The following is a 17,576-nucleotide window of genomic DNA, read 5'->3' as shown; positions in this document are numbered from 1 at the left end:
CAACTAAGCCAGAATTTCACTACCAAAAAAAGGAATAACTAGGGAAGCTTCCCCTAGTCAAAAGTTGCCATGTGACCACGCAGATGCCAAGAGTTTATGACCAGCAATCCTCCAACTGAAGATGATTTACTTTTTTTCCATCAACACATTACCCCACCTCTCCAAACTCAGTTATCCCGCACAGCTGTCCTTGGGCTGTAGCATTTTAGTATGGTGTTTTTTGATCTCTAGCGGCCTCTGCTGGCCCTGAGTATGCATCAGCAGGGAAATGCTTCCATACCTCAGACTGCGGGTGTGAGCCTATGCACATCTCTATTCTGAAACTGCTAGAAGCCTAACTCTGCCTGAAGGACTTTAAGTCCTCTATTCAAGATTCTCATCCCTGCTCCTGCTGACCCTGGAAGCAACTGATTGCTAGATCTCTCACTTCATGTGTATCAGATGCATTATCACCACCCCGCCATAGGATCTTTCAAGACAGTTCTGTCCCAGGTGCAGGATAAACTTATTGGGATGTATGTACAGAATCAGGACTGGCCATCCAGTGTAATAAGAAGTGACTCTAGATACACATGCAAGGACTGCAAAAGAAAACCAAGCCAGTTGTCTCTATAAATGACCTAATACTTGCAGGACAGCTATATACGTAAGAAACTGAAAGTGGGACTTAACAAGAAACCTCTTCCCCTTGGTATAAAGCGAGAGATTCTCCTCTTTGCTGTTGGTAGGGGGGAGAAAGAACAACCTCCCATGGTTTACCACATACCGAGGCGTGCTTCATGCATGTCTCAGCCCAACACGGCAGGCTGCATAATGTGTCTTTGCACTAATGAGGCATATGCCTCAGGGGAAAGGTCGACTCCTGTAGAAAGCCACCCCGGCACTTGCAGGTGTATGTGTGACCTCAACCAACAGGGCTGAAAGGCCCATCCTGAGGGAGGAAACATGTCTAGGTACTCAAGCTAGCAGGGGGAGCGAATGGAAATTCCAGGTCAGCCATGAGCAAAGCAGAACAGACCCACATAGTAAGGGAGAATGCTGCATAATGACAAAAGGGAGCTGGGAAAAAACTCCTCCCTCCACTCCCTTCATATCATCAGAGACACTGGTACCAACATTCTCTTTTATTTTGAGTTTTAATACAAACTAAAAGCTTTGCCGTGTTTTACTGCAATATCATCACGATGTTGCCAGAGCAGCTGTGATGCAAGAGAAGGGGTCCTTCCTGCCATCAACTCTGGTTAAAACCTGAGGTGGCCTCCTCGTTGGCTGCCCAGTCAGAGGCTTCTTCCATGAACAGGAGAGACCAGCCTGAAAGGGCTTTTGCCTTCCTCACTAAGACCTTGCTGGAACTCAGAGCATCCTCATCAGCACCAGCTGGGCCCCTGTTTGCTTGGGATGGTTTTGGCCACCGGCAAGAGGGCGAGGGAGCAAGATTACTTGATTCGGTAGAGGACTTTGCGCTGCATGCGGTGTTGGATCTCACCACGTCTCATCATGAGCTGTAGCACCTTATAGATGGCGTGCTCGGGATATTTCTGGAAAAAGAGGCGCAGAAGAATGGCAATCCCTTACGGACCTGTCATGGTACAGCCAGTCACTGTGGGTGCTGTAGTCCACCCAGGAAAAGTTCACCGTAGCCCAAAGAGAAACCACGCTGAAACCAATTAAGACTGACAGACATTTACCTTACAAAGGGAAAGGCCTGGTATTACAGGACAAACTCTCCCCTGTGTCCTGCATTGGAATTCAACTGCTCCGAGTTCAGTGGGAGCAGTTGGGACCTGCAGTGAGTTCTAGGGTCCCAGGGCCAGTTCAGAACAGAGAACTCCTACAGCCTTCCCTATATAAAACACCCACCCCCGTGGTTCAGACACTCCCTGGCATCCAGCTGATAGGAAAGGAACAGCAGTAGCCTTGTCACCTTTCAGTGAAGAGTCCTCACAACTATAGCTATTTTGTAGGTTCTCTGTCTCACAGCCCTTCAGACTGCTCCACCAGGGGAAATATATACCCCCAAGGCTCACCTGCTTCATGAAGTCCTGGACAATGCTGTGCTCTGACACTTGGGAGCCGATGGCAAAGCGGCGCTTGAGCTGTTTTTCAATGCGGGACAGCATCTCCTGGTCCTCCTGTGTCGTGAAGCCCTCCACTCCTAGAGAGGAGACATCAGATTGGACATCCCAGCACCCCCAAAGACCTCACATTGCACGAGACCCCTCCCCACAGAAGAGACTGAGGACAACCCTGGGCTTCCTTCCCAACAGGCGACTGAATATCAAACAACCAGACTGAATTCTCCTTCTCTCAACTTCTGACTATCACACTCCTCTGCAAATCCTCTGGGTAAGTCTCTCTCTAAAAGGAGCAGTACAGTCAGGGGCCTACTTCCTTACCCTACCCTTAGTAACATGGGGGCAGCTGAGGATCCAGCCCTCACACCCACATTGGAGGGGTTGTCGGGGGCGGGGGTGGGGGGAGAGGGAATAGCTTAGTGGTTTGCACATTGGCCTGCTAAAGCCAGGGTTGAGCTCAGCCCTTGAGGAGGCCATTTAGGGATCTGGGGCAAACAGATTTAAAAAAAAAAAAAAAATCTGTCAAGGATGGTGCTTGTCCCTGCTGTGAATGCAGGTGACTGGACTTGATGACCTCTGAAGGTCCCTTCCAGTTCTATGAGATAGGTAGGTATATCTCAAATAAAAAAATTCTGGGTTTTCTGTTCTATGCTAGGAAACACCCAGACTCATGCATCTCCTCTGGGGCCTGGGAAAGTCCAGGTGCCACACCCACTTCCAATGGGAGTGTTGGGCACTAAACTAACCCTCCGCCTGGAGCGGAGTGATGTGATACTTGTGTCTGAATGAACAAAGGGCACCTGTTGCCATGCCCAGCGTGAGTCAGCATCACAGCCACCCGGCAGCACTGGGGTGGTGGCTAGAGGTTGCTGTGTGGTGGGGTTTATCCTCCACGCTTGGATCCATGGAGAATGGGCTCAAAGGAGATGGCTGACACTGCGAGAGGTTTCTGGGGCGAGGGGGTTACACACATCCCTTAGGGTCTCACCAGACAGGCTGCCTGACATGGCTGCGTCGAGTGTGGACACCTGGAAGAGCCGCAAGGCCTCCTCGACATCCACCTCGGTGGCAAAAGGCTGAAGCTTCATCTTGCTGAGAGACTCTGCAATGCGCACAATGGCCTCCAGCTGCCTGGGAACCACAGAGAAGTGCTTTTAATAAAGTCGCCATGGGGCTCCACTCCCTCAAATCCCTTAGCCACGAACATGGATGCTCACAAATTTGCAGGGCTCTGAAGAGTGGCTGTTTTTTTAAAAGATCAGCTCCAGGAATTATTTGGGGGGGGTGGGGGGTGTTGCTCTACCGGCCGTGTTTTACAAGAGGTCAGACTAAATCACCATAATGGTCATTTCTGGCTTTGGGAATCTATGAATCCCAAGTCTTTCCCCACATACTCCCAACCCCCACCCAAGGGAAACAGCTAACCCAAGGCAGGGCCCCCTACCCAAGTATTGGATAGGGGTGCGCAGTTACCTCTAAGCAGACACTCTGTTATCCATTAGAAATGAGGGAGAGGAAGATTCTAGCCAGAAAGAGAAGCTTTCTCCCAGTCTGCCTCCTCCATAAGCAAGAGCCAAGAGCAGCCTGGAGACACCTTTGTCTCTCTGCCTTAGCCATCTTCCTTTAGGTGGTGCTGCCTCCAGGGAAGCTCTCTTGGAGTTCTGCATGGCACTACCTTGCATTACTGAGAGCCTGCACTGAAGACTTCTGAGCAGAGCCCTGTGCAGATACATTTGTATCTGCAGCCACATCTGTACTTGCAAACATAAGCCACAGATATCCTCACCCACATCCACGGATGCAGATACCCAAGGATATAAAGTGGATATTGGGAAAATTGCAGGGCTTGAGATATAAATTTTTGTATTTGCATCCATTATCCAGAAAACTGAGCTGTGGATACCTATGGATTTGCAGGACTCTATTCAAGATCCCTACGCCAGCAGAAGGTGATGACTTTAAGGACAGCTGGGTGGCAGGAGGTGGAGCTGGAGGACAGAGGAACAGCCGTCTTTAGGACTGCAGGACTTACAAGAGCCTGAGAACATCTGCTTAGCTCTGGCGGCTTTAACACGATCCAACTCAATGCAGGTCTGGGATGACTCTGTGCCCATTCCCTTCTCAAGGAGCTTGTGAAATAGTGACCATATTCCCTTTATAGAATCACCCAAAGCACCTAGGATTCACATTCCCTTTGCCTCTCTCCTGCACCTGGGCAGACGTGCTCTCACCGGACAGTGATGGGGATGCTGGACCGGCGATCACTCTCCCGCTCATGCTGGCGGGCCCCACTGCGCATCAGGACATAGCGGTTCTTCAGCTTCTCTGCAGCCTCTGCCGATAGGCGTGGGCCACACTTACTGTGAGAAGGGAACAGGAAGCACCATGAACCAAAAGATACATAGGGTGCTGTCACAATGTCTTTTCCTATCTGTGTAGTGAAATGGTGGCCCCTGTTCCCCTTCCACCATTCTGGGGAGTCTAGGTCCTAGTGAGAACTTGCCATGTTGGCATCTCAAACAGAACCGCAGAAGTGACCAGGTCCTCCTTAGACCCAGGGGTAAATAACCCAAGATGCCGGGTGCTGACTGTAAAGGAGTGTTGACAGCCCCCACTAAGAGATTAAATGTCTGACACTGGGCCCACCTTAGTGAAGTCACTTCAAGGAGGTGAGGTGACATGACTAACTCCTCCCCCGCCCCACCCCGAGAGTCACAGCAGACTTACGTTCGACAGTAGGAGATCAGCTTCTTCAGCTTGTTCAGCTCAATCTCACCTTCCACGGCCTGGGTCTGAGTCAGAGCACTCACATGTAACGACATCACATGTTTTGCCAGCGTCTAGATGCAGGGCAGAGAAGAAGTGGATAAGAGAATTCCTTCCACACTTTGAATGCTGTATTCTGCTTCATTGCGGGAACCAAGGCAAAAAAGAAAAAGCCAACTCCACCCTTCTCTTCTCAGCCACTCAGGAGAACAAATGAGCCTTGCTCTGTGCTCTTAAGCACTAACAGGTCAGAGTTTTAGAGCAAAGAGTTTGTGACCACAGGAGACACCTTTAATTCTAACTTCTAGTCCCTGCCAAATTTCTTTGCCCTTCCACACACCCAAAGTGTATATGATGTACAAAGCCTTGCTATAGAAGATCCTCTGGAAGTTACTCCAACTCAAAGCACTCACTTGGCACTGGACCAGCTGGAGGTGGTGAGCTGGTTAAACACTTTCCTCCATTGCCCCCTTCCACAAATCCTCTGTCCCAACACGGTTCCCTGCTAGTGCGCCTGCCATGTGTGTCCTACACAGCCAAGCCAAGTCACAACACCCAGCCCGCCACCTGCCCTCACCACATCTCGCTCCTCATTGTGCTCATCCTTGACGATGAAGATCATGTCAAATCGGGACAAGATTGTGGGCATGAAGTCTATGTTCTCGTCGCCTTTGGTTTCATCCCAACGCCCAAAGACGGAGTTGGCAGCAGCCAGGACCGAGCAGCGGGAGTTCAGTGTGGTTGTGATACCAGCCTGCATGGGAAATAAAGGGATGTTGGGCTTGGCCTCCACTCAACACAATAGCCACGTTGCTGGCTATTAATGCAGCTCCTAAAGCACTGTGTGATGTTGGGACCACACAGAAGCAATTCAAGATGACGGGGGATGGGAAAGCTAGTTACTCATTTCCTCTACCTCCAGTTCTCAGAGCCCTGAGGAAACCTCACATGCACCAGCATTTAAATAAGGCTCCATACATGGCATTCTGTTGGCCAAGGAAGCGCGCTACTGGTGGAAGCTGGCAAGGTGACTATACAGGGTTGGGACTGCACAGCCACATGAACTTCATAACACCACGGGGATGGGAGTTACTATATAGACAAGCAAAGAGGTCATGGAGGGCACCTTGGATGAGTTTGAGGGAGTCATCCCATCACAAGTTTAATGATGGAAATGAAGAGGAACAGGCGTGCACTGGAGATACAGTACTGGGAAGTAGTTTGATTTGGCAAAAGCAGAAACTGTAAGTTTAGGACAGCAGAAGAAGGGGAGAAGAGTCAAAAGTTACACCTAGGAGTGAGTGTGAGCAGCAAGGCGCATGGCAGAGTTGCCAGTAGTAAGGGAAGACCCCAAGTTCAGTTCTGTTCATGATGAATTGGAGAAGGATTTCCTTGAGCCTCATTCAGACCCAGCAGGGCCAGCTGCTCCCAGACCAGAGCAGTTGGTAGCTCCAAACCCCACCAACTGGAGAATCTGTTAAACCAATTATTAGCCAAGAATCCTAGAGCTCAGCCCCTTGCATCACTGAGAGCTGATCACCCTGCTCTGCAAGAAGGCCTGAGCTAGATTTGGGGAACTACCCCTCCAGCTCCCACTTCTCTCTCCCCACATTCCCCCAGTCTGAACAATGGCTCTGCAGTTTTGCAGAGGGTTCAATGTGGATTAGAAGCCAATGTGGTTTGCTGTTGGCTCACCTTGGCAATGGAGATGGTCTGCTGTTCCATAGCCTCGTGGATGGCCACTCGGTCATCTTCCCGCATCTTGTTAATGGGCAGGGGAGGAAAAATAAAATAGTTCACACCTGCTGGATTTCAGCTGAATAAACTTTTCTGAAGCTGGGGCTCACAGGACAGCCTCACTGCCAGCACTGTTTCCTCCTCCAGGATGTTCAACTTTCACTTATTTTTAATGCACACAAATGGAGTTGTCTTGCCAGCTCCTTTTCCTGCTCTCCACCACAAGGTACAGGTCTCCATGCACCATAAAAATGCCCTCCCTTCTACATTCTACACCGCAGCACAAACCATCACCTTTGTGGCCAACTCCCTCCCCTTCCTGGATCAGGGCACACATTCCCTCCCTGGTGAGGGAACATAGCTACCCCCCTTCTCCCCCAGCCCTTCCTTTCACATTACCCTAAAAGAGCATTGTACAGCCTTCCGCTTAGAGTGCTACGTTTGTACCTTGTCAAATTCATCAATGCAGACCACTCCCCCATCCGCCAGCACCATGGCTCCTCCCTCCATGAAGAAGCTCCGCGAAGAAGGGTCTCGAATCACGGAGGCCGTCAAGCCAGCTGCACTGCTGCCCTTCCCTGAGGTGTACACCTGAGGGAGGGACAGGAAGAGGACTGGGGGTCAGGCACCATGGCAACCCTGAGTCTGCACCACTAATCCAGGGAAGGAAAGAAACCCAGTAGTGGGTTATTGACCTTAGCCTCAAAACCACAACAAGCCAACACAGCAGCTGCTTTGAGAGATTCTGAACCCCAGAGAGTACCTCCTCAGCACGCACATGGATGCCAGTGTTTGGTCGTCTTCAAGGTACAGAATAAGGGGCCTTTATTTAGCCAGGGTTTGGGCTAAGCAGTTACAAAGCATTAGAGGGCTCATAGGCTGATGATGCAGCTATTAAATACGGAGAGTAATCTATCTGGCCCCTTCTGTGGGCTGTGAAATCATGTTTGTTTCATTCAAGAGGAAGAAGGGTGCCTGGATGCAACACGGATGGCGATGACAGAAAAACATGGATGGAAATAAAATTTCACACTCAGTTTGGATCTCGATATCTGACCGATGCAGTCCAAGTTAATTTCACCTGATTTTCCAAATTCTCTGTTAATTCAGTTGGGTATACGCAGCTCAGCCAGCTTGGACAACAGGCTAGGGAAAACATGCCCAGTTAAATATTCCAATAAATCATAGCTGTGTTCAGAAAGTGAGCCTGTGAGGAAGTTCTCATTTCCAATCCAGATCGGTCCAATCCTCTACTGTTTATGGTGATCAGCAGGCCCAGAGCTGGTCAGCACTGCAGGGCAGGTACTGCTCTAGAAACATGCACCAGCTTCAGTTCTGACCCATGCACCATTAATGTAATCATCTCCTGGCTTTGATTCACAATGATGCATGAAGCAAAAGCAAAACGACTCCCCTTGATACAAAGTTTCTGCCCAATGATAAAGTAGTAATATGGGTTACCTACAACACTTACCCCAATGGGCGAACATTTCTCTACAAATTTCAGGAGCTGGGACTTGGCTGTGCCAGGGTCTCCCAGCATCAGCATGTTAATGTCCCCTCTGCGGATTAACCCATCTGGAAGCCTGCAGAGAAAGGCAGAAGGTGGGAGGTGAGGGGTGTTTCGGTTAGACAGTGCGCACAGAAAAAAAACCCATCATTAGACTTGAAACTTTCTGCTGTTAGGAAACAGAAGATCCCAGAAGGGTTTTATGCCTTGTGGGGCCTCTCTGCCCCTGCTCCCAGTCTGGCACTTCCCTGACCTCTTGCGGGAGCCTCCAAACAGCAGGCAGGCGATGGCCTTCTTGACGTCAGTGCTGCCGTAGATCGAGGGTGCAATGCTCTTGGCGATAGTCTCATAGATGTTGGGCATGGAAGTGAGATGGCGAAAATCCTCCTCTTCCTGTGGAGTCACGGAGCCAGCAAAACTGCGGCCTAGAAAGGACAGAGGGAAGTAAACTGAATGAACTGTCATCAAAAGAGATGAACCTAGATCAAGCCTGGCGGGCCACTGAGTTTTCTCCAGAATCCAGCCAAGGGTTTGGGCATTACTTTAGTAATGCTGTTCACAGGAAAAGGATAGTGGAGTTAATGAAACACAGCAGGCACCAGAGTTTGCTATGAAACCCAATAGTGCTACTTTAAGTAGACCAGAAGGCATTATTTTTGTTCTGCAAAAAAAGGAGATTAGAGTTAAGGTTGGGTCAGCTGACAGCAACCAATCCTGGAAAAGTGCAATGGATATAAAGAGGTGAGTGGTGTGGATCATAGCCCGATGGGGAGAGAAAGATCAGTAGGCTTGATTGATGCTGGAGGGTGTGGGGCTAGGGGACGAAGGAAATCAGGATCTGCAGGAAGCAGCAATGCCTGAGGTTTTTGGAGTGAAGCATTTGGTATAAAACAAAAACTGATAATGCTTTGAAATATGAGCTGGATTTTTTTTAAAAGGTGATGAGGTCTCCTGTTGAGTTTTACAGTGCACAAGCAGTACAGAGCTGTATAAGAAAGCCAAAGTGCATATATACAGGGAACCTGGAACTCATGCTACATCCTGCCCGGATCAGTCTCTGATCTCTGCTACATGAAATCACATATAAAGACTGTTTGGAATGGAGGATCTTCTAACTCCATGTCATAATCTGAGCCAGAGAGGAAACCAAATGGTTTTACCTGAGCCATCGGTGTCCACCTGGATCCCCACCACACGGATATAAGAGCTTCGGATACCCACTCCCACATTGTCCCGGCCTTTGCTCTTGGTCTGGCCAGATTTCTTGATGGAATAGATGCCCATGATGGTAACTCTGTTCCCAGGGACAACTTTGTCACACAGATACCTGAGAAGTGGAAGGGGAGAGATGAGTGTTATTTTTGTATGGGAAAGGGATGGGAAGGAAGGCTATCAGAGATGGGAAAACCCCTTCACCTCTTCCTCTACTTCCAATCTCAACTTAGACAAAGTGTTTATATTCCTGGACCTTGAAGCTGCCACTATAGGAACCTCAAGCCAAAAATTGGCCATCTTCCACCTCCAGCCCAACAAAAAGAGAAAGATCTCTTTCATTTCAGTTTGGTTCTCCTTGTAAGATGGTACTGTCACAACTCTGGCACACAAGATCTCAAAGCGCTGTACAAACCATTAAGCCTCATGGAATTGTTGTGAGGTAGGTATACAAAAATGGATCGAGTGAGATTCAAAATCCTTGTTTACATCCATTCCCCACCAATCTTTCCCAGCTGCAAAAGCTGGGGAGATGAGAGCCCCCATACACACATCCAAATCCAGATTACCAACCACCTCATCCAGCAAATAGCTGGAGTTGCCATTGATTCTCCTTGAAACAACTCTCAAGACAGGGTGCAAGAGAGACCACCATTACCTGTCACAGTACAGCTGCATGTGCCGGGGCATCTCTCCATGTGGCACAGCATCTGGAGACTCCTGGAGCTTCAGGATCTGGAAGTCCACACACTTGCACTTGTCTGGCATGATGAAGTACGGATCCAAGGGACACTTTGGGCGGCCAGCCTGTTCCCTGTGCAAAGGGGGAACATTGAAGAACCAAGTCACACAAAGCTAGTCAGTGGCATTAGGACTCAGGAGAGACCACCAGGAAGCTCTACTTGCATACAGTCATGTGACAGAGAACAGTGCCCTGTAAATACACAAAGGTAACTTTTGCCTTTATTTAGGATTGCCTAGCAATCCATAAATGAAGCAAGTGGCAAGGCATGTTGGCATCCCCTGCTTTCCCCTCCAGAAAGTGTCATTCTGTTAAAAGCCCTGAGAATTTAACAGCAGATTAGATCGAGAGATTTGTCAGTTAGCGTACATACTCAAATTCGACACATTAACATGTGGTATGAACAGTGACAACTACCTCAAGCATTACCAGGACCGCTTCCCCTCCTTTGATGATTGTAATTATCTCAGACAGGACAATTAGCATCCCACCACCTCTCATCAGCTTCCTTCTATCCTAACTTATTTGTCAGTTTTTATTGCAATTTTTTCTCCTTTTGGTCCTCTGTACTTATAAATGTCAGTCTGTATTGGAAATGAAATTGATCTGAAGAAGTGGGTCTGTCCCACAAAAGCTCATCACCAAATAAATCACTGTTAGTCTTTAAAGTGCTACGTTTCTGCTGCATTTTGTTGGAGTACAGACTAACAAGGCCACCTCTCTGTTACAATCCAGCTCCTTTTAGTTTCTCATGGAAATTGGGCATCTAAATCCCTTGGAATGGTAGCTTTGTGGAGTCCATTCAAAGTGCACAGAGCTCTTTCAAGCCCCCCTGATTTATGCTCAGCGCCACTTTATACCAGAACTACCCGTACTGAATTCAGTGGGCTGACTGTAGTGTAAGGCATAATTCAGAGCATGAATACAAGCATAGCACTGCATTGGTGCAACCGCCTTGTGCCTGGCAATGATGGTGATTTTACTTACAGCCGAGTGACAGAAGTTCTGGTGCCAGACTGTACAGTAAACACAGCCTCAAGTATGAGAAAGTATTGCTGAAATGAGCAATGCACTCTTTGTGGACAGGGGAGAGTAAAATAATTAAATGGGCCAGATGACCTAGCAAGGCATTTCATTTACCTTTGTGCACACATGCGCACAGTGAGTGTTGACTGAGCCATATGAAGTATTAGTAAAATCCAGTCTTCTTCAACAGAAAGGTTGGAGACATGGGCCATCTCTTTTTAAAGCACAGTCCAAGCTGAGCACCTCTCTGGCACTCAGAAGGTACTTAGTGGCTTTTGTGATGGTGGAGAGAGGAATTTTTGGGAAGGTGAGGTGTTGAAGGAGGGAAGCCTGGGTGTGACTGTCTTCTTTAAGCTCAGAGGCAGGGGCAGGAGACCACACTTCTGTATGTTTGCAACTACTGTTTGGCCTTAACCACCCTCAATATATACAGACCTGGCAAGGCTTTCAACTCACTGCTGAACTATCTATCATCACAGACTTCTTCACAAGCACAGAGGACGCTCCATCCAGCAAAGGGCTAGATGATGGTCCTCTAGGTCCCAGCACAGGACATAGAGCGAGATCTAAAATTGGTCTCTCCTCCCCAGCCAGGACTCCGGAAAGGATGCCCATTGCATACGTATTACACTTCCTGGGCAGCGCGTAACCCTCCAGGCCAGGACGCACGGTGATGTTGCTGATGGTGTTACGACAGCTGCGGCACTGGATGGCAATCTTGCTGGCTTTGGCTCTCACAGCAGTTGCAGCAATTATGATCCCAGGGATCTTCACCAGGTGGGACATCTGTTCAGACTGAGAAAGGAGAAGTTGGGAATGATAAGAAAACACTTCACACAGAGAGAAGGGAAAATCTCATTAAGGCAGACAGAGCCAGGAAAACACAGCTGCCTTCATGCACAGAGCTGCCAGGATCAGGCTTGTGATGCTTCATGGCAATGTGGGGAAAGCTGCCCATAGAGGGAACGGAGAAGGAATGTTTGGAATTTTGAAGGACATCCTCCTAACACAACGCCCTTCCCCTCTCCCTGGCAGAATATTTCAGGTCAGTAGTTTAGACCCAGGCAATAGCCTGCCAGGTCAGTTATTTTCCTTGGTTCTAGTGAAAATGAAATAGCTGGACTTCAGTGTGTGCTATGAGTATCATCTTAATAATGGAACTTACAGTATCCTGGCCCAAAAGTCTGTTCCATCCCCAAGCCCTTCTCCTTTAATGGATTAAAGTTTAAAAGTTGTGGCCTGTGTCTCAGGGAAGCAGCTAGTACCCTCACGCAGACAAGACAGGTAGCACCGCACAGCCTCACACCAGAGGGAAGGGACTGTGTTTTTTTTTTTCTTTTTTTTCTTTTTTTTTTTTTAAAAAACAAGATGCTTCATTACTTGATACCCATGTCTCTTCCTGCTGCATTTTGCACTGCACTGATTAGAGAAGCTTGTGGTGAGAAAGACTCTCAGAAGGACAAACATAATTCTTACTGTTTAATGGACAAATGAAAATATCCATCCACTGAGACTTTGACCATAAAATAGTCACCACAGCTACTAAGACTTAGTGTATGTGCACAGTTCTGGAATCCAGGCAACTATTTCAATTAGGGAGGATATTTTACTGAAGTAGTTACATTGGTACACCCTCTAGCACAAACACGGATATAACTGCATAAAAGTGCTTTGTATCAGTACCACTTATTTCCTTATGCTTAAGGGAATAAGCTGTATAAGCACCTTTAATAATTTAGCCACATTAAAAGGTTTTAGCTATCCTGCCTCCAACCAATACTCAAATGGCACAATGTTCAAAAAGCATGTGTAGAGCAGCCTTAGAATTAGCAAGTCCCATTAAGCATGGTCAGTCAAATATTTGCCAACTGGTGCAGTTTCATCATGATATAATGGGTCCAAACCCAAACCATTTATCCAGCTCACTCCCTGAACTGAGCCTTGAGTGAGTTATCAGGTTATCCGAAGAAGTGGGTCTTTGCCCACGAAAGCTTACGCTCCAAAATATGTGTTAGTCTATAAAGGTGCTACAGGACTTCTTGTTGTTCTTGAAGATACAGACTAACATGGCTACTTTTCTGATACTTATCAGGTTATAATAGTTCTCACTACAATCAAGCTCACCGGCAGACAATTCTTGCCCCCACAGTGCCCCATAGCAGGGGTGGATTCAGCTCACCTTCAGAATGCGGATACTGGATGCATTGGCATCTGACCTCAACATGACCTGGATGTCTTGAAGTGTCTCCTCCCCTGCAGGGCGCGGGCGGGTCACTTCATCTGCCACTTCCTTTGCTGCTTCTTCTAGCTGTGAATGGAGAAACAGTATCACATCTCAGGTTACCACTCAGCCCAAGAAAAATCCTCGGGGTTACTGGTGTCATCTAATTGCCCCATGATTAGCTGGCAGCATGCCAGCTGCAGAACTACTCTTACAGTAGTCCTCCATGTCCTCCTTTATGTGGTATCCCCCTTTCTTACCAGCTGCAGGTGCTCTGCAGGCTGCTTGTACAGATAGTCTGCCAGGTCCTCATCAAAACTGGCCAGGTCCTCTGTCTCCACCTCAATCCAATACTGGCCAAGATTGTAATGTCGTTTGAGCTCATCCCTGTGAGGCAACCAGGAGGTAAGACTTAGGGAGTGGATAGTATAATTCAATTCTTAGCAAATGCAAGTAAATCAGCAGGACAGACAACCACCATGGAGGGGACACAGTCACCACCCTTTAAATTATTTAGAGTGACCTGGCTAAGTTGGAAGCAGAGCTGACAGGTTTTGAAGGGATGCCTCCTTGGTAAGGAAGGTGATCCAGGAAAACTACAAGATCTCCATAAGGGGTGACTCCTGGGTAGATTTTTCAAAGGGCCTCCACATCCATTTCGTAAAATTGTGCCAAGATTTAGTCCAGACAGCACATGTGGGCTGCGTCTACACGTGCACGCTACTTCGAAGTAGCGGCAGTAACTTCGAAATAGCGCCCGTCACGTCTACACGTGTTGGGCGCTATTTCGAAGTTGAAATCGACGTTAGGCGGCGAGACGTCGAAGTCGCTAACCCCATGAGGGGATGGGAATAGCGCCCTACTTCGACGTTCAACATCGAAGTAGGGACGTGTAGACGTTCCGCGTCCCGCAACATCGAAATAGCGGGGTCCTCCATGGCGGCCATCAGCTGGGGGGTTGAGAGATACTCTCTCTCCAGCCCTTGCGGGGCTCTGTGGTCACCGTGGGCAGCAGCCCTTAGCCCAGGGCTTCTGGCTGCTGCTGCTGCAGCTGGGGGTCCGTGCTGCATATACAGGGTCTGCAACTAGTTGTTGGCTCTGTGTATCTTGCACTGTTTAATGAAAGTGTGTCTGGGAGGGGCCCTTTAAGGGAGCGACTTGCTGTTGAGTCCGCCCCGTGACCCTGTCTGCAGCTGTGCCTGGCTCCCTTATTTCGATGTGTGCTACTTTGGCGTGTAGACGTTCCCTCGCTGTGCCTATTTCGATGTTGGGCTGAGCAACGTCGAAGTTGAACATCGACGTTGCCAGCCCTGGAGGACGTGTAGACGTTATTCATCGAAATAGCCTATTTCGATGTCGCAACATCGAAATAAGCTATTTCGAAGTTGGGTGCACGTGTAGACGTAGCCGTGATGTTTAGCATCAATGCGCTTTAACAGTTTCATACATGATTTCCATACTTCAAGCAGGTCCATTGCACCCAAAACCTTGATTTTAAAATGATGTAATAACACAGTTATTGATGTTCACCTTAAAAATCAGGATGCAGTGATATAAAAGATGAAAGGTTGGTTATTTCTCAGTCTCTTGGGTAATTTGTACCCATTTTTATTTCCATTATCCAGAGGATTAATTAAGCATTTATGTACATTCAATGTTTTATAAAACAGAAGAACCACAAACCTAGCAGTTCAAAAATATATGCAAGCGGTAGAAAAATATTTAATTCCTAGAATGATCTGCACAGATTCCCGGACCTACACTACAGAGAAATTCAAACTAAACCTCATACCTACACATTCTGAAACATACTAGGGACTAGAAAGTCAGATCTAGAGCCATCATGGGAGGCAGCAGAGTACAGTGAATGAGGCACAGGACAGGCAGTCTGACAACCAGGTTCTATCTTCTCACTGTTGCCTCAGTTTCTGCAGCTGTACAAACAGCAAAGATGACATTGACATCACATGAAAACCTATTTGAGATCTACAGGTGAAAGTGCTATCTAAGAGCTTGGACACACACTAGAAAGAAAGTGAACTGCTGCCCCTTCAAAGGGGAAGGAGAAGGTAAATAGCAAAACACAGAGTTAGCTGGCCTGGAAGGGGTCCTCTGACTCAGCAGCACCTGTATTTGAAGGTGAAGCCAGACCGGTCCGTGCCCACCCGGTACTGCCTCAGGAATTCCTTGAACCGCCTCTGCAGCTGGGATTTCCGCACTTGGCCCTCATCTGCCACCGGGTCAGCCCCAAGACTATCGCTGTAGAAAATTCCGGGATCGTCGAAGCCCGACATGGCAAAGACTGGCTCGGCCGCACCGGGTGGCACACAGAGAAAGGAATACAGTTAGCACAGGTCCCTGGAGAGCGCTGCCCGCCAACGCACCTCCGCAATCTCCCCCACCCGATCCCCCGCCGCACCCCGACCTTCCCTGGATGAGGGAGGGGAGTCTCCGCATCCGACCCCCCATCCCAACCTCATCTCACCCCCTTAGCGCCAATGCCCCGGGGACCCGTCAACCAATTCTCCCCCGGGCCGGGGTCTCCCCAAGCCCATCGGACCCTCCCGCATCAGACCCCCAGCCCTACTGCGCTCACTCACCGCGACTCACCGCAGCACCGGCCACTCACGAACCAGCCGACTTTCGCGGCAAAATTAGGGGGAGGGGCTAGAAGCGTAGTGGCGTCATCAGAGACGCGCGGCCCTATTGGCCAGGCTGAAGCTTGACGCCAGCCATTGGCCCGGGAACGTTCCGCCTAGTCCCGTCTGACCGGGAAGCGAGCGGGGAGTCGCCATGGCGACGGAAGAGGATTGGAGGAGGTGCAGAAGGCCCACCCCTTCCCCGTGCGGTCAGGCGCGCTTTGGCGCGAACAGCCGAGCCGGGGTTGGGAAGTGACAAGTGATGGGGAGGGAGTAAGATGGCGGCTGGGCAGAGCCGCTCGATCCCGCTCGCTGCTGCTCCCATGCGTCCTGTCTGCTCTTGCCGGCGGGACAGTGCCCGGGCTGCTGCTGCCCCGGCTGGACGTCGTGACAACGTCCACCAAACACGTGGTGGCATCAGCAGCGCCCCCCGCTATAGAAACCGTTCCACGCCCCCAGCAGGCTCCCTCCAGGTATCCCTCCATCACCATCCCTGCTGCCACCACCAGAGCGCCAGCTCCCCGAGTCTTTCTTCTTTTGCATTCGGAGGGACAATCAGAAGTGTGTCCTGCCTCCGGAGTAGTGTCATCGTTGCCTGTTAGGCCTCGCTGTAGCCCCTGGAAACAGATTGCCTTCAGGATCTCCACGGAGCAGAAGATACTCGAAAAAGGGCTGCTATTGAAAACGCATTTGGCAGTGGTGGAAAAAGTACCCCAAAAGTCACTTGAGTAAAAGTACTGTTACTTAGGGGAGAATGTAACTAAGTAAAAGTATCGTTCTGGAAAAGCATTTCAATAAGAGTACAAATATGTTGCAGCTTAATTGTACTGAAGTATCCAAATGTCAAAAAGTAGCTGTCCTATCAAAATCTATGGTTAACCACCTGCATTATCACAGGGAACCATTATTTTTCAGATATACATTACACATGCACACATACACATAAATACATATGTGTATGCATATATAAATCTGCATACACACACAAATACACTTATATGTGTGTGTGTCAGAACCATAGAATACTAGAACTGGAAGGAACCTCCAGAGGTCACCCAGTCACCCAGCCCTCATGGCAGGACCAAGCACCATCTATAGCATCCCTGTTGGATATTTATCTAACCTGTTCTTAAATATGGCCTGTGACGGAGATTCTACAACCACCATAGGCAATTTTTTTTGAGTGCTCAATCACCCTGACAGTTAGGAATTTTTTCCTAATGTCCAACCTAACCCTCCCTTGCTGCAATTTAGCTCATTGCTTCTTGTCCTATCATCAGAGGCAAAGGAAAATAATTTATCTCCTTCCTCCTTGTAACACCCTTTTAGGTACTGGGAAGCTGCTATCATGTCCTCTCTCAGCCTTCTCTTTTCCAAACTAAACAAACCCAATTCTTTTAATCTCTCACAGGTCATATTTTCTTGACCTTTAATCATTTTAGTTGCTCTTCTCTGGGCCCACTCCAATTTCTTCACATCTTTCTTAAAATGTGGGACCCAGAAATGGACACAGTACTCCAGCTGAGGCCTGATCAGTGCAGAGTAGAGCGGAAGTATTACTTCTCATATTTTGGTCACAACACACCTATTAATGCATCCCAGAATCATGTTTGCTGCTGCTGCTTTTTTTTTTTTTTTTGCAACAGTG

The 17,576-nt window shown here is 48.6% G+C and overlaps 1 protein-coding gene across 2 annotated transcripts; it reads right to left on the bottom strand.

Annotated features, from left to right (window-relative positions):
• Window positions 1-1,164: 1,164 nt before the first annotated feature.
• Window positions 1,165-15,935, bottom strand: MCM5 (minichromosome maintenance complex component 5). 2 transcript variants are annotated; one of them, XM_074983851.1, is made up of 17 exons: window positions 15,890-15,935; window positions 15,417-15,591; window positions 13,550-13,676; window positions 13,248-13,376; window positions 11,691-11,863; window positions 9,959-10,114; window positions 9,249-9,415; window positions 8,342-8,513; window positions 8,053-8,164; window positions 7,026-7,169; window positions 6,537-6,602; window positions 5,419-5,595; window positions 4,803-4,915; window positions 4,307-4,435; window positions 3,064-3,206; window positions 2,028-2,155; window positions 1,165-1,538 (listed from the first exon to the last, which is right to left on the bottom strand). In XM_074983851.1, exons 2-17 carry the CDS (start codon window positions 15,581-15,583, stop codon window positions 1,437-1,439), a joined length of 2,205 nt encoding a protein of 734 aa, XP_074839952.1. In that variant the 5' UTR covers window positions 15,584-15,591; window positions 15,890-15,935; the 3' UTR covers window positions 1,165-1,436. The 2 variants fall into 2 exon arrangements, 1 of the variants encoding a protein (XP_074839952.1); XR_012643911.1 differs by lacking the exon at window positions 1,165-1,538 and having other exon boundaries at window positions 3,064-3,202.
• Window positions 15,936-17,576: the final 1,641 nt, after the last annotated feature.

The sequence above is a fragment of the Carettochelys insculpta genome, chromosome 1 (assembly GCF_033958435.1).
Source record: "Carettochelys insculpta isolate YL-2023 chromosome 1, ASM3395843v1, whole genome shotgun sequence".
NCBI classification, from domain to species: Eukaryota; Metazoa; Chordata; order Testudines; family Carettochelyidae; genus Carettochelys; species Carettochelys insculpta.
The sequence above is the reverse complement of the archived record's forward strand: the minus strand, read 5'-3'. Positions and strand labels throughout refer to the sequence as shown.